The following is a 16,403-nucleotide window of genomic DNA, read 5'->3' as shown; positions in this document are numbered from 1 at the left end:
TAAATCAGCTTCTTCGTACGAACGTCGTATTTCAGTTTGCACTTACACTCTGGTTTTCATCATAACTGCAAACTGCCTTCATAGATTGATTTTAACATCATCTTGCTTAATCTTAAGTTAAAGTAATCTTAGAATCGGCTTTCACACCGAAATCATTTTTATCGTTCGAACGTGCTTTATCGTTGTAAGATTTCCGCTGCACTAATTCACCACCCCCTCTTAGTGCTCTTGATCATAACAGGTTCCACCAAGGGAAAAGTTCGGATGTAAGTACCAGTGAGTTCCATGGGAGGGACTTGATTATGCAGAGGTATGATCGAAGTAGTTGGAGAGTTGGACTGCTCCAGAGCTCATATTCGCTTAAGGGAGCCCGGCAAGTTAGAGGACAAGGTCGAGTAAGCGAACGTTGCTACCAAGGAAGCTAAAGAGAACAGAATTGGTGCAAACCCGACAACGTGATGGCAGAAGCCATGCATGGGAGTTGCAGTCTATCTTTCCATCGACCAAACGGACTGCTTGGAGAACACAGAGGTGTTGAAGCAGGGGGTTGAAAGGGGCGAGGAAGCGACGACAAGTCCAGAGGGACTTAGCTACACAAAATCAAGCATCAGTTAGAATGGAGGTGGACTCAGAGGAGTGCCATGAAGACATATCTACTGATCATAAAGAAAAGGGATGCAGATGCGAGGCGACGGATAGTAGGGCCATGGGCATGGTAGCGCCATGGTACCGTAGAGGCGGGACTTCCGTGAAAGTCATTGATCCCTTGCTCTCATGAGGGAGAGCGCTTGGTCGTGAAAGGGGCCGAGGAGGTGGAGCATGCAGAGGCAATCTCCAAGTACCGAGACAAGGCTGAAGGGCAGAGGCCGAGGAACTTCGTCAGACCGGTGTCAATGAGCTTCTCATCAAGTTAGCCGAAAGTGAAGGACTTCGGGTCATGCAAGAGTGCATAACCAAGGAACGAAGCAGGCAGTACGCAGTGCTGTACCTTAGCTACTCAGTGGAGTAGGCGGTAGGGTTGATGGAGAAGACGGTACAATCCCAGAGGCGACCAAACCTATGAGAGAATTACTCCAAGTTGGGGTGAAAACTTCCTGCATTCCAGAAGTTCGATGGCATTGAGAAGGTGAATCATAGTAACTAACTCAACGCAAGGAGTGAAAACACTTCAAGTGCTTCAGAAGTGTGAGCAAAGAGCAGGCGAAGGCTAGTAACCAGCTCGATGCATGGAGTACAACCTCGAGGAGGCGGGCGAAGTCAAGTAACCTTTGCCTTCTCAACTCTTAAGAGAATGGGCGAAACCGAGTACCCCAATTCTCTTATCTATCTAGCAGAGGAGCTCTGCACATGTTCAAAGACCATTCGAAGATAATGGAAGACAATAGTTGTCAAATCCTCACCAACGGTGATCAGTGTTACTGAGAGTAGATTGTCCGCTTCATTTCCCAATGAAATGCCAATCGAAAGCGGAAGTGATGCGAACCTACTTGGATGTGACAACTAAGTGAAAGAAGAGTCAATGAGCAAATTTGGTGGAGGAAGGACCCAAAACTTCATAAGTTTACGAGACGATGCTCATTAAAGCTCCAACAAGCATCCACCCAGTTCAAGCAGCATGAGGCATTTAAGAGACTGGCGTAGTAAGGATGGTCTTTTCCTTCATCTGGAGGATCCGCAGGAACCAACAGGGATCAACACAACTCAGCCAACCCCACACCAGAGTCAGAGTCATTGGTGAGTTGATGCAGCATGGCAGATCAAAGGTTCGACTACTCAAAAATAGCAGCGGAGAGCAGCTAGGAGCTAAGAGGCGCATTGTAGCTGGAGCAGGAGATTGAAGACTCAGCAAAGGCGAGGAGTTGCAATGTCGACAAAGGCTTCAATGAGGACGTCGAAGGAATAAGTGGGGGAGAATGTCACGGACAAACTTCTAAACAAGATGTTTGATGTAATGCTTATGTATGTCCGTGTCTTTTAGCATGTTCATGCCTTGTACAACATGTAGAGGGGCGGCCGAAGGCTTAATAGTCCCATTTTAGTTGAGTTGGTAGCCTCTTTAGGCTTGTAAATAAAGGTTGTGTCATGTGGACACGTGCGAGAGATTCTCGGTCTATAATGGACCATTTTACCCTTTGTTGTGCCACTGTTCAGAGCTTGTAAAAGTCTGTTTGTAATTTGCATTGTCTATGAAGTATTTTTCGGAGATGTTTGCTTGTGGATCCCGATTGAGGCGTTCTCTCTAACCCGTTCTCTCTTTTGGTGGTCCTAAGGGACAATGGGAGGCTTCGGGGAGGCTGACATTTGCGGACGGACACGCAAGGGTGCCGCACGACTTAGGCAAAACCAGCTAAGTCCGTGACAATACGTTACGTTCTGAGGACCGCTATCAAAGCCCAGTCCATGGCCGACTTCATCGCGGAACTGGTTGAAGATGGGAATGGAAGCCCCGAGCAGTCAATGGAGGCGTGGGACCTACGCGTGGACGGCTCGGCTACCTCCTGCAGCGCCGGTGCGGGGTTGGTTCTCTCGGCCCTCGACGGACGCTCGTTTGAATGGTCCTTCCGCTTCGGGTTCCGGGCAACCAACAATGAAGCCGAATACGAGGCGCTCTTAGCAGGACTCAAGCTGGCCCTTGAAATGCAGGTGGACGCCATCCACGTCTTCACTGACTCGCAGCTCGTCGCTGAGCAACTTAGCGGTGGGTACGAAGCCAGAGAACCGACCATGGCGAGGTACTTGGCAGAGGTAAAAAGCCTAGCCTCCAAATTCTCCCACTTCACGTTATCCAGGGTGCCGAGGAGCCAAAATGAACGAGCCGATGAGTTGGCGAAAATGGCTTCAGGACCAGACCACGGAAACCGCTCCGAGGTTAAAGATCTCCCCTTCCGCGCCATCTCGGTTTCGGCTGTAACTCCGGCCGAAGCACGCGCCACGTGGGTACAGGAGATGTTGCTCTTCAAACGCAATGGGATTCTTCCCGACGACGAAGCCGCGGCGCGCCGCATTCGCCGAACGCAAGCATGGTATTCTGAGGTGAACGGACGGCTCTACAAGCGATCCTTCTCACAGCCCCTGCTGCGATGCCTCGAGCCTAACGAAGCGAAGGCGGTCCTCGCTGAGGTCCATGAGGGGATCTGCGGGGAGCATATTGCTGCTCGGACCCTGGCCTACAAAATCCTCCATCAAGGGTACTACTAGCCCACCATGTCCCACGACGCCAGAATCTACGTGCAGCGGTGCGGGCCCTGCCAGAGGCATGCCCGCACGCCCAAGCAGCCGGCGGTCCCTCTGTCCCCCATCGACTGCGCGTGGGCGTTCGCGCAATGGGGATTGGATCTCCTCGGTCCTTTTCCCCCGGCGTCTGGGCAATGACGATACATCGTCGTGGGCGTGGATTACTTCACCAAATGGGTCGAAGCCGAGCCACTAGCAACGATCACGGAGCGGCAAGTGGAGAAATTCGTTTGGAAAAACATCGTGACTCGATTTGGCTTGCCTAAAGCCGTCATCACGGACAACGGATCCCAGTTCACCAGTGCTCGGTTCCAGGAGTTCTGTGCGAACTACGGGATTGAGCTGAGGTTCAGCTCTGTGGCCCATCCCCAGACAATCGGGTTAGCCGAAGTCACTAACCGGTCTATTCTAAATGGACTCAAGAGGAGAGTGTCTGCGGCCCAATCAGCTTGGGTGGACGAGCTCCCCAGTATCCCGTGGTCCTTGCGGACCACCCCCAAGATCGCGACCGGAGAATCCCCTTACAGCCTCTCATTTGGGACCAAGGCAGTCTTGCCTCCCGAAATGGTTTTCCCTACCCCGAGGACGGTAGGATTTGACGAAGGAGTATCGGCTTCGGGACTGCGAGCTGATCTCGATCTACTCGAGGAGCGGCGCGCTGACGCGCACCTGAAAGACCTCTCTTATAAAAGGGCCGTCGCAAGAATCTATAACCGCAGGGTGCGACCTCGACCAATTAGGCTGGGTGACTTGGTCTTACGCAAGGCTGAAGTTAGCAACCCAACCCGAGCACGTGGTAAGTTAGCTCCCAATTGGGAGGGCCCTTATAGGGTGATCGAAGTTGTTAGGGTTGGTACGTACCGACTTGCGACGATGCAGGGCCACGCTTTGCCAAGGACTTGGAACTCACAAAATCTCAAAAAGTTCTTTCCATAAATATTACGACATCAGATAACACATCGCATCAGTGATCGGCAAACCACAAGTAGGGAAAAAGACACACGAGTATGATGAGGATAAAAGCAACTATGTTATTTTTCGAGAAACGCATTACATCAGTGGAAAAAAGAAAAATATAGGGACTCCTACGTTTATTCCTCAGGGGCGTCGGGGCTGTTGTCGAAAGGGACTTCGTCCGGCATATCGACGCTCATGTCCTCGGGGAAGGAGTCGAAAGGATCCTCCGCGACCTCCAGGCCAAGGTGGCACGCCTTGAAATGGGCAAGGGCGATCCAGTACCCGAATTCATACGAGACCCGCCCGGTCCGGACAAGGCCAAGCTAAAAGCCCAAGGAATCTTTGTAGTCCTCGATCAATTTCTTATCCTTCTCTGGCCTTTTACGGATCTCGACGGCAAGGGCCTCGGTAGCCCCCCGCGCCTTAGCACGCACTTCCTCTAACCGTCGGATTAGCTCAATCGACTCCCCCCTTGTCGAACGAGCCTCGGCCACCGACGCCTTCAGATGCATCTGAAGCTCCTTATTCCGCTCCTCGGATGCCTTGAGCTCAGACCGAAGGCGCGTCGCCTCCGCGTCCAAATCCGAGGCGCGCTGCTCGGCTGCTGCAACCGCCTCAGGAGTCGCCCCGGCGCGGACCTCCTCCACCTGCTTCCGGAGGTCAGCGTTGCGATCACTCAAAATGTCGATGACCCGCCCCGCGTCGCGAACGCGGTCCATCAGTGCCGCGGCATAGTGAGTGCCCTACAGACAAACAAGTTAAAACGAGAGCTAACCGAACACACGCAACCAAACCAGCGGAATGACACTTACCCACAGCAGCGACTTAGCAGACCTAACAAGGAGAACCTCCGAGGGCAGGGTGTACAGATCCCGAGCTATGTCGGGATGCAGCCCTCCGCGGACGAACCCGACCGCAGAATCCCCGTCGGCCCACACCCGGCAGCCCCGAGAAAGGCCTTCCCAGCGGGCCGTCAGTGGGTCAAAGGGCTCGCCCGGAGGAAGATCACCCATTGACCGCGCCAGGTAGGGCTCGTCTCCCCCCCGGGCTTGGAGGCGGCAAAGCTCACGGATGGAGGGCTCTCGAGGGGCCTTCCTCGCCGCCTCCTTGCTTGTGCTGGCTTCACCCCGCCCGAGGCTTCTCTTGGCGCGTTCGGCCGGGGTAACGACGGCCCCCGCTGGCCGAGCCGTTGACTCCCCAGCGGCTTTTGCCGAGGAGGTCTTCGCCTTCTTCCGAGGACGACCGGCCTCAACATCCACTGGGGCCTCTCTCGAGCCAGCCCTCGCCTCAGTCGGCTAATGAGTGGACGGGGCCGTCGGGGTCTTCCCCCCACGAAGATCTCAGAGGACCACCATCTCTGCACAAGAGCACCAACAGTGGTCAGCTGACTAGTTAATCCCTAAAAGAAACCCTAAAGCTACCCCTTAGGGCATACCTCGAGGCATCGGGCTAAGACCCGCCTCGACCAACCACTGCTCGGACATATTCCGAATGGCTCTTGAGGCTGGAAGGATCTCTTTAAGCCTCTGGAGCTCTCGGCGCTCCCCATCGTCCAGACCCAGGGTGGTGTTATCTATTACGCGCGCCACCCATCGAAGCCCGAACCCCCAGTCCTCCGAGCGGCTGACAAAAAAGAAGCGCCCCTTCCATCCTTTATTACTGGAAGGAGCCCCGCTCACTCGAAAACCCACCCGGGCGGACAGATAGTAACCCCCCGACCTCTTGGAAAGCCGGAAACAAGAAAGGAAGAGGGATCGGGTCGGGGTGATGTTAGCGTAGTGGCACTCCCCCAGGAATGCCACCAGATAGCACCAAGAGTTGGGCGCCATCTGGGATGGGGAGATACGCCACCATGAGATACACAAAGTTATGATGGGGTGCAAGGGGAGGCGTAACCCGACCTCAAAGGCATCAAGGGTAAGGGCGAAACCCCTAGGAATCGGGTCATACGCCCATTGGCCGGGCTCGGGAGCATGGAGGGAAAACTCCTCCGGGATGCCGTAGAGGTCCCGGAGGTGACTGAGCGATGACTCGCTCACGGTGGAGTTGAGGTCATGTGGCCACATCAGGGCCTCAAGGGCCTGGGCCGCCTGTTCATCGGAAGACGAGTCGGGGTTCGACACAACCGCCGTTTGCTCGCCTTTAGCCGAGGAAGAGGACGAAGAGGAAGGGGAAGAAGGCACCATCCTTACCGACCTTTTGAAAAAGAAGAAGAGCGATCGGCGCAAACGAAATGATGAAGTACGAAGAGGTAGAATAGAAACAAGTGAGGAGACATTCGAGGGGCTAGCCGCACACTATTTATAGACAAAATCCCGCCAAAAACACCGACTCTTTCCCTTCCCGGACATGTCGCATCGGGATGACGCAAACGTCATTCCGTCATAAATACAGCTTGACAAAATGACCAACGGGTGCTTTACACATGGCAAACAACGGGCTTGAGTCGCCGGTCTTCTCGAAAACTGGCGATTCACGAAAAGGTTCGTCCCCTGGACTTCCGAACAGACCAAAGATTACCCGGCCACCCGCACCTCTTGCAGCATAGCATAAACAAATCTACTCGAAGTAGCTCCTCGGCAGCAGCCGCCTGTATCGTGCTCTTCGGCCTCACATCGCCCGAAACCACATCTGCGCGGCTTGCTCGCCCGAGTTCAGCTCCTCGGCAGCAACCGCCTGTGTCGTGCTCTTCGGCCTCAAGTCGCCCGAAACCACATCTGCGTGGCTCGCTCGCCCAAGCTCAGCTCCTCGGCAACAACCGCCTGTATCGTGCTCTTCGGCCTCGCATCACCCGAAACCACGCATGCGCGGCCTGCTCGCCCGAGTTCAGCTCCTCGGCCCACCCGCCTGAGTCGTGCTCCTCAGTTGCATGTTAACCGAGGCCATGCCTACGCAACCTGCTTGCCTGAGAGGGCCACCACCCCTACGGCCGAGCCCGATCTGACCTACGAGTCGTTCTTCGAGGTTCCTCGGCCACTTACTACCCAGCACCGTAACGGCACGCCCAACCTTCCTCGATGGCTAAGCGCCACGATCTATGCGCCCAGGGCGGCGAACCAGCCTTCGACCGACGGAGAAAGTTCTTTAAAACTGAAGCCATGCCTCAGACCCCCCCATTTCGGCAACTGACGCATAGCTTCCTTTGGGGGGGGGGAGTATGATGAGGGTGATAATTACGATAAGACTTGCGTGACGCCCGCTAACGCCAGGCACCCATGTCGGACTGACAGCGCGTAGCTGACATGGGTCGTAACGCCAACCGAGGCCCATTAATGACCGCTCAGGCTCGATCCCGCATGTCACGCCAACAGCGATGTCAGACGTCATTAGAAGGTACGATCCTACCCCCTGCGAGCAGGCACATTAGGTAACACCGAACTCGCCTATAAAGATCCTTGCATTCTAAACGGGAGGAGGGGGACTTCCACGATCAACGTCTAACTTAACCATCAGAGGGGTCGGGTCGAGCATCCCGACCCGACTTGCGTGCAAGGACGAAGGCGAAGCACCCCTCTTTGGGCGCGTCGGCAAGGAGCCCCTTCCTGAAGGAAACGGCGACCTATCATCCGGACCTGAACCGAGCCACGTCGACCCCGAGGCCACAGCTAAGAAGTTGTTTACACCAACACAAGTTTACAAGCTTTTCAACAAATAATACTAAATCAAGATCTAAAACACCAAGTGTAAATTGCATATGCTTTAACTATTCTGAATAATTTGATCCAGATAATAGAAGGACACTAGAAGTATAAGAATGTATGGACAAAAGTACCACTACAAAAATATAAAATATAAAATAATATTAATACTTTGAATTTTTTTAAAAAAATTGATAAACTATTGATATCATCTATATTATACCTTTGGGTGAAATATTGATATATCTAGTGTTCACTCAAGATCATCAATGGAGGATTGATACTATCCTTATGGAATAGTATTGTTACCTTTTGAGTATATAACCTAAACTATAAGGATATCCAAAATAGTATCATCCTACCCCATCACATAATTATTTGATGTAGTTTCTCCTTTCGAATTATCTAAATCTCATAATTATATGTGTCATTGTGAATCTTATTTCCTTAATATCATTTAGGACTGATTCCTTAATATTCTTTTATAAGTTATTAGTCTAAGTCACTTTGGTGACTACTAGACCAATACAATAATATAAAATATAATTTAAAATATCTTATAAATAATAAAACTTTTATTGTAATGTACATCATAAAAGCCTATTATCCCAAACCACATTGACAACTACAAGTCAGAAAAAACTTAAGGAGATAAGTTACAAATAATATTTATCAAATTTCTTCAATTTAATTTATACTAAGCAGTTCAATAATAGAATAATAACTATAATAATTATTTAACATTAATCAGTAAAAAAAAAACTCGAATGATAATCATGATAACATATAAATCATACCTTTATGAAAGATGAATATTATTTTACAATTTCAAATATATATATATATATGAATAACCAAATGAAGATATAAGAATAATAATTAAATTTTATTTACCACATATAAAAATATAATCAATAATTTATATGAGAAAACTATAAAAATAAATCATAATTTATATTTTTTTAATCAAAATTAAATCCAATCAAATAATCAAAATATAATCATGATTAAATTTAATCATAATTATAATAAATCATATTTATCAATTTTATAATTAAGAATATAAATTAGAAATTCTTAGGGTAAAACTATAAATATTTGACATGATATAAATTGAAATTATGAGATTTTTAAAGGGTAGAATTGTAAAAAAAAATAAAGGATATTAATAAAATACATAAGGGTAAAACTATAATTTGACCAAAAAGAAACCCTATAACAAAACTATAATTTTTACCAATAACCTAATCTACAGCACCGCTGTCGCCTACGTGTGTGGTGCTACCGTTGCCCGTGCATAGCGTTGTCCCTGCCTGTGCATGGCTACTACTACGGTTCCCGCTAGTAAGTGGCTGCTACCTGAGCGCTGTTGCTCATGCATAGCTGTTGCCTATGCACAACTAGTCATGGCTACTGTTAGTGCGTGATAGCCACCTGTGCACAGCCTACTCGCTCACGACCACCACCTGATGTGATTGTTTGCCCTTATGCGACCATCGCATAGGTGCGGTATTGTCGCCTGCTACGTTGTGACGTGCACATTACCGAATATAGTATAATCGTTGATTGTATGCAATACGATCGACTATGATCATTACTGCTTCACAATCATTGAAGAATAAGAATCATTCATATATCATAAATAAAAAATAATAAATATAATATATTTGATCCTAAGAACCTAATTCCGATACCAATTATAAACATAAAATCTATAATATATTATATTAAATATAATATTAATTTTTTATATTAAAATTAAAATTAAATTTAATTATATAATCATATGAAAAAAATCATTTATAAAAATATCATCATCCAGGTCAATACGAATCTACGAAAAGAACTAGATGATTCTTCTCTATTATTATCTTTTCATACAACTACTTAAATTAATAATTTAAAAATTTAAAAAATAAATTTTAATCTCTCAAGTATAATCTTTGTTTCTCGTATTCCGTCCGTGTTTAATCCCTAAAAGTCATATCTATTTATAGATAAAAATAGAAGACCTAAAATAAATAATTAAAAAAAATTCTTTTATCAAAATTATCTACTGAAAAATCTTACTTTAGTAAACTTTTTAACCAATATATATTCAGAATTTAATTAATTATATTATATCTATCTTATCCGGATCACAAAATCTAACACTATTAACATAAACCGGATGCTTTGACTTCATCTTCGGCATGCTTTACATACACAAAGTACCGACACACGTTTCTCCAATTATTCCATCACTGACTGCTACCCTAGCAAACATGTATGACACGGCTCAGGCAGAGACTGCTGCTGCAGGCTCACGTCGAACACAGCACGCAGGTGCAAGCCGGTCCGCACGTGCACGCCGCCCGTCCGACCACCGACCGCGATGCCTTAGCTGCCCGGAGACTCGCTGCTACGAGCACGTACGAAGGCCAGGCGCACGGGTGTCAATTGGCGGGCGACGCGAGACCATGAGCGGCGCAGATACGGATCTTGATAATCGGATCTATTTAGTTAGCCCTGATCTGAATTCGACCCGGACACGTCGTTATTGGTTCTAATCCCATCACATTAGGAACACAAGTAAATAGCCAACAAGCTCGGTTAATAATATTTGTACCGTTATTCTGGACAGGTGGCTCCAAGTTACAGTTGTCTTCTTGCTTATTACGGCGCGGCAGCCTCGCGGTTGCGGGGAATGGCGGAGGAAAAGGAGGCTGCCACCCGGGCATAACTACTGTCACGACCAAACGGCCGCCCGTCCGTTGATCTTAACCGCCATTCCGTCGACGGACGGAATCTAACCAGTTTGACTTCGAGGCAAAAGTTGCGATCAGCTGCCTAATTACAAGCCGAGCAACAGTAATCCAACCGTCTTCTTCACTTTCCCATTAAGAAGACATGGACGGCTTCCGACCCCTCGAATTGTTCCATTTCCCCGTGGCGGTGGCTCTGCAACCACAAGGAGGAGGAGGAGAGAGCTTGTTGTCTTCTTTGTCGTCTGGAATTCGATGGACGGGGACAATACAACGGAGCCCATCACGTTCTGCTATCGCCCAGACAACATAGTCGGCGGCGGAGTCTGGCAATCGAAGCCCTTCTACAGCTACTCCTTGCCTGTCCTGCTCTGGCAGATGGTCCTGGTGGTGGCGATCTCACGCGGCTTGGCCTTCCTGCTGAAACCCCTCCGACAACCCAGAGTTATCGCCGAGATCCTCGTGGGCATCTCCCCGTGAATTCCATTTCCGATTTCGCTGTCCGTTAATGCAAGAATTCTTGCGATGACGGCGTGCGATGCACGATGGAGGATTCTCCGACGATTATTTGATGTAGCTCTGACATGTTTTTGTGTGTCATGGGCAGGCTGGCGTCCTCCTGGGGCCAACGGGGCTCCGGAATATCACTTTCAGCGGGGGCGAGGGAGGCAAGCCGCTCCCGTTGGGTGATATACTATTTCCGCCGGCGAGCTACCGTCAGCTGGAGGCGATGTCGACGCTTGGCATCACCTACTACCTCTTCCTGATCGGCGCCGAGTTCGACATTCAAATGGTGGCGGCAATGAAGAAGAAGGTGGTAGCGATCGCGACGGTCAACATGGCCGTTCCCATCGTCATCACCGTCCTAGTAGCCCACGCGATGAACCTGCAGCCCCCGGAGTACGTCAGCTACTTGGCGCACGTCGCCTTCATCGGCGCTGCCATGGGTGTCACGGCGTTCCCGGTTCTCGTCCGGCTCCTAGCGGAACTCAAGCTCCTGAACGACGAACTCGGCCAGCTCGTCGTGCCCCCCGCCGTCCTCTCTGAATTGACGGCCTGGGTCTTCCTCGCGGGAAGCGTCCTTCTCCCCTCATACGGCGTTAGTCCCGACGTCGTAGACCTATACAGGTCTTCGGCGTTCGCGCCTCTGTGGATCATGCTGTCGGGCATTGGCTTAGGGCTGATCTGCTGGTTGGTGGTGCTGCCGATCATGAATTGGACTGTGCAGAGGACGCCGGAGGGCGAGGCCGTCAGCGACGCCCACATCACCATCGTCGCCACCGGAGTGCTGGCGGCCGGGCTGATCGCGGACGTCATCGGCTTCCCATCCGTCTTCGGCGCCTTCGTCTTTGGTCTGTTGATGCCGCAAGGGGCGCTCACCACGGAGTTGAGGAACAAGCTGGAGGACTTCGTGGTCGGCCTCCTGTTGCCGATCTACTTCGGCGGCAGCGGCTTCAAGGCTAACGTGTCCGTCATCACGATGGACGACGAGCAGGGCGCGGCGTTTGTCGCCGCACTGACCGTAATCATGGTGCTCTGCTTCGTGGCCAAGCTGGGCAGCAACTTGCTCATTGCTCAGTACTATTCCATGCCGGCTTCCCGGGGCTTGTCTCTCGGACTCCTCATGAACACCAAAGGCTCCATCGATATGATCATCCTCAACATCGGCAAACAAAAAGGGGTACGCCATCGCCTACTCTGACTTCGACATCGCGGTACTGTTTCTAATCGATTACCGCGCCTCGCTCGTCGATCCAATGGGCCGATTATGATGGTGGGTCGATGATGATGATGATGCATGCAGATCTTGGATGAGCGAACGTACACCATGATGGTGCTTGGATACATCTTGACGACCGCGGTCATAGGTCCGGCGTTGGAGATCTTTCACAAGACCTCGCGGAGCCGCGCCGCGTACAAGCGGCGGAACCTGCAGCAGTGCCGGCCGGACTCGGAGCTGCGGATGGTGGCGTGCGTGTATACAGCCCGCAATGTCCCCTCCATCATCAGCCTTCTCCAGATGTCCAACCCCACCAAGCGCTCCCCGGTCTTCGTCTACGTCGTCCACCTCTTGGAGCTCACTGGCCGTGGCGCGGCGATGATGATCGTCCACCAGGCCAGCTCAAAGCACACCCAGGAGAAGGTCGGGTCCAAATCATCGGGATGCGCCCTGCAGGCGGATCATATCGTAGCACCCTTCCAGAGCTACGAGCAGCAGGCCGGTGGCGTCTCCGTCCAGTGGGTCACCGCCGTCTCCCCTTACTCCACTATGCACGAGGACATCTTCAACATCGCCGAGGACCGCCACACCACCATCATCGTCCTCCCCTTCCACAGGATGCAATCGGTGGCCGGGGACTTCGAGGAGGCCGACCCGGCCATCCGCAGCGTCAACATGAACGTCCTGGCCCACTCGCCTTGCACCGTGTGCATCCTCGTCGACCGCGGGATTAGTGGGGTCGGAAGGTCCTCCACGGGTCAGCTCGCGCAGCACCACGTGGCGGTCCTCTTCTTCGGCGGGCCCGACGACCGCGAGGCGCTGACGTACTCGTCGCGGATGGCGGAGCATCCCGGTGTCATCCTCACCGTTATCCGGTTCCAGCCGGGAGAGGAGGCCATGGTGCCGCCGAGCCCCGCTCCCTCATGCGCGTCCGGCGAGAGGGCGGCCATGACCGCGGTAGCGGAGGCCAACATGCAGCGGCAGCTGGACGACGAGTGCACGAACCTGTTCCGGCTCAGGCACGTGACCAACGACTCGGTCACGTACACCGAGCTGGTCATCAACAACATAGAGGAGACGGTGACGGCGGTCCGCGCGATGAACGGAGTCCACAGCATGTACGTGGTGGGGAGAGGGAAAGGGATGGAGTCTTCGCCGCTGCTCGCCGGGTTGACGCTGTGGAGCGAGTACCCAGAACTGGGGCCGATCGGGGACATGCTTGTGTCGGCCGACTTCGGGACGCAGGCGTCGGTGCTGGTGGTGCAGCAGTACGTGAGCGGGGAGGCCGTGGTCGCAATGGAGTCGACGGCGGCGCAGGAGAGCCCGAAACCAGATCCGGTGCAGCGGTATTTGAGCAGCGCCAACGACAAGGCGGGACAGCGACGCCTCAACGACGTATGGATGCCCGGCGTTTGATCTCAGGCGGCGGCGTCAATTTTGGCAGGCAGACCTCTTCTTCTTACTCGGGTCTTCCATGCATCAATTCACCCTTTTCATTCGTTAGATTTCTTGTCTCCATCTTTCTTGTTCATGAATGCTTTGCTTAGACGTGGAAATACTTGGATCGCTTAAACCGCAACTTGCCACAATTATGAAGAACTCGGAATCGAGAAATTATCAGATAAATTATATGCCCAAATGATTTAATGTGAAAGGTTATGAGTGTAACCTCATGGTGACTGACGCCCACCGATATAACTCACGTGGAATGGATCTTTAACTACGTGGAACATTTCCACCTCGGATTGTTAATGGTTGCCACATCTACTTGTTGCATCATCATCTTCCTATGTTGGTGTCACTGCTCACCCCACCTTATCCTGCCAGCTATTACTTTAATTTTCGACCAACTATTGGGTTAGCCTTCCGAAAACATAAGCCAAAAATCTAAAATAACAAAAAAACAATGCTAATAGGGCCACCAGAATATAGAATATGTCATACAGTTTGTTCGAAGTTGATCATGGGGGCTTTCATGCATGTCTGCTCTGGTAGAACATGTAGGCGGCAAATGAACAGTTCGATGGCCTGCTCTATCCAGCTTAGTTTGGATCATGCATGAAATGAGCAACAGTCCACTGCTGTCAGCAATAATTTAGTTGGCAGCATATGAGAGCAAGAAACAACACACCAAATCATGTTGGAGACCCGTACGTGCGATGCAAACTCACAACACAGTAGCTCTTATTGATACAGCAGCTTATGTGTACAAAAAGTATACAGAGATAGAGTGAATGGGATTCCATCGATTGCAGGCCTGCATCGTATGAGGATGCAGTAAATCTAGTGCGGTAATATGTTCTCTAGTCCATGGCATTGGGGCCTCTGCAAGCCTTCACGATAGGGCTCCACACCCACTGCACCAAGAACTTCCTCCCGTTTCTCCCATTGAGGTTGTAGCTTCTCCCCAGCTCGTCCTTGCTCACCATCCCGGTGTACCCGCCTCCGCCGCCGGTGCCGTAGACACCCTCGCAGAGGTCGGCGATCTCGGTCGGCGCCGTCGGGTCCTCCCCGGCGTACCAGGCGTTCACCAGGGGGTTGGTGGAGAGCTCGGCGAGCTCGTGCGCCAGCACGCTGACCATGCCGTCCACCCCGACGTCCCCGTTGGGCGGGCGCATGGCCCCGACGCCGGTCATGTAGGTGGGCACGGCGAAGGGGTAAGCGCACACGTCGGGGCACTGCACGCCGCTGTGGCCGACCCAGGCGTAGGGGAGGGTGTGGCCGACCAGGGAAGGGAAGGTGAAGTAGTGGAAGCCGCAGGCGGCGCGGCAGAAGTCCTGGACGGCGACCCCGGGGGATGTCAGGACGAGGTAGGCGCCGCGGCCGTGGTCGACGGGGAGAGAGCCGGAAGCGAGGGCGTCGGCGATGACGAGCTGCACGCCGAGGCGGGTGAGGGAGGCGCCGCGGGGGAGGCCCCGGAGGTGGGCCTCGGCCGCGACGGAGACGCGGCGGGAGACGTTGGCGCCGGTCTGGTCGGAGTAGAGCGCGACGGTGGACCACCACTGCGCGGCGGAGGGCGGCGGCGGGGAGGGGTCGGAGAGGGAGAGCAAGAAGTCGCGGAGTGTGGCCCGGTGGGCGGCGGGCCAGGGGCCGTACCAGATGAGATAGAGGTTGATGGGGGAGGAGAGGACGGGGCCCATGTGGTAGCGCAGGTGGACGAGGTCGGACGACCCTTCGTAGCGCTTGGACGACGACAGCAGCGCGCCGGAGCCTGCTCCCTGTGCTGATCTCATCCTTGCCGCCTGAAAATCGGCTGTTGCTGCTTTGATTTTGCTGCCACGAGGAAAAGGTGATGCAGCAAGAAGAAGAGTGGGAAGGAGGAGGAGAAGGAAGGAGAGCTTAGATATCATCTTCAATGGTCTATGGAGCTCTCGCTGCTACGGTGGTAGAGAGAAGTCGGGAAGGCGTCTACATATATATGTATTTAGAGAGCGAGAGAGAGAGGTAGCAGAGGAGAAGGAAGAAGACATGGAGTGAGAGAGAGGTAGCAGAGGAGAAGGAAGAAGACATGGAGTGAGAGGGAGAGATGGAGAAAGGTGTGGGCTGGCAATGGAGGGGAGAGCTGGAGACAGCTGCGGTGGGGGCACCGAGCAATTCAAATCCCTCGCTTTAGAGCAGGAATAAATGCCGTCGAAGAATGGACGGCGTCCTCAAAAGTTCGTGCACAGGAGACGGCATTACAACTCCTCGCGTTGACGCCGAGTAATTGCAGCACAGGGACCCGTAAAACAGAAAATGTTTTCTGTCCGTATCGTCACGGAAACACCACGTCATATTTCCGAAAGTGTTTTAAGAGTACCAGCGAAGGAGATATGCGCCGAGCGATAACAACATGACGTACAATTATTGCGTGGATGTGCGATTGATTTTGAACTGAGAAGACACATTCCACAGCAAAGATTTGTTCCCAAATCCCTCTCATAGCTCGATCGTGAAGGCATGCAAAGTAACGGGAGATTGGAATTTGGGTACGTGTATCCATCCAATCATAAATTCACAATGCCGATTCCACGACCACAAGTCAAATCATAGGAAGAATCGTGATGGAGTAGACCACGCTTGGCTCGCTTTGGTGGTGGTTGCCTTGTGATTTCAACATAATTGGAACCG

The 16,403-nt window shown here is 51.8% G+C and overlaps 2 protein-coding genes across 2 annotated transcripts; one reads left to right on the top strand and one right to left on the bottom strand.

Moving 5' to 3' along the window:
• Positions 1–10,828: 10,828 nt before the first annotated feature.
• On the top strand, positions 10,829–13,709 carry LOC135680281 (cation/H(+) antiporter 15-like). Its single transcript, XM_065194161.1, has 3 exons — positions 10,829–11,035; positions 11,181–12,254; positions 12,378–13,709. Exons 1-3 carry the CDS (start codon positions 10,829–10,831, stop codon positions 13,707–13,709), a joined length of 2,613 nt encoding a protein of 870 aa, XP_065050233.1.
• Positions 13,710–14,448: 739 nt separating this feature from the next.
• Positions 14,449–15,873, bottom strand: LOC135587527 (protein EXORDIUM-like 5). The gene has a single exon (XM_065079055.1). It carries the CDS (start codon positions 15,641–15,643, stop codon positions 14,597–14,599), a length of 1,047 nt encoding a protein of 348 aa, XP_064935127.1. The 5' UTR covers positions 15,644–15,873; the 3' UTR covers positions 14,449–14,596.
• Between the last annotated feature and the right edge of the window lie 530 nt (positions 15,874–16,403).

This window comes from Musa acuminata, chromosome BXJ1-8, assembly GCF_036884655.1.
Source record: "Musa acuminata AAA Group cultivar baxijiao chromosome BXJ1-8, Cavendish_Baxijiao_AAA, whole genome shotgun sequence".
Classification (NCBI taxonomy): domain Eukaryota; kingdom Viridiplantae; phylum Streptophyta; class Magnoliopsida; order Zingiberales; family Musaceae; genus Musa; species Musa acuminata.
The sequence above is the reverse complement of the archived record's forward strand: the minus strand, read 5'-3'. Positions and strand labels throughout refer to the sequence as shown.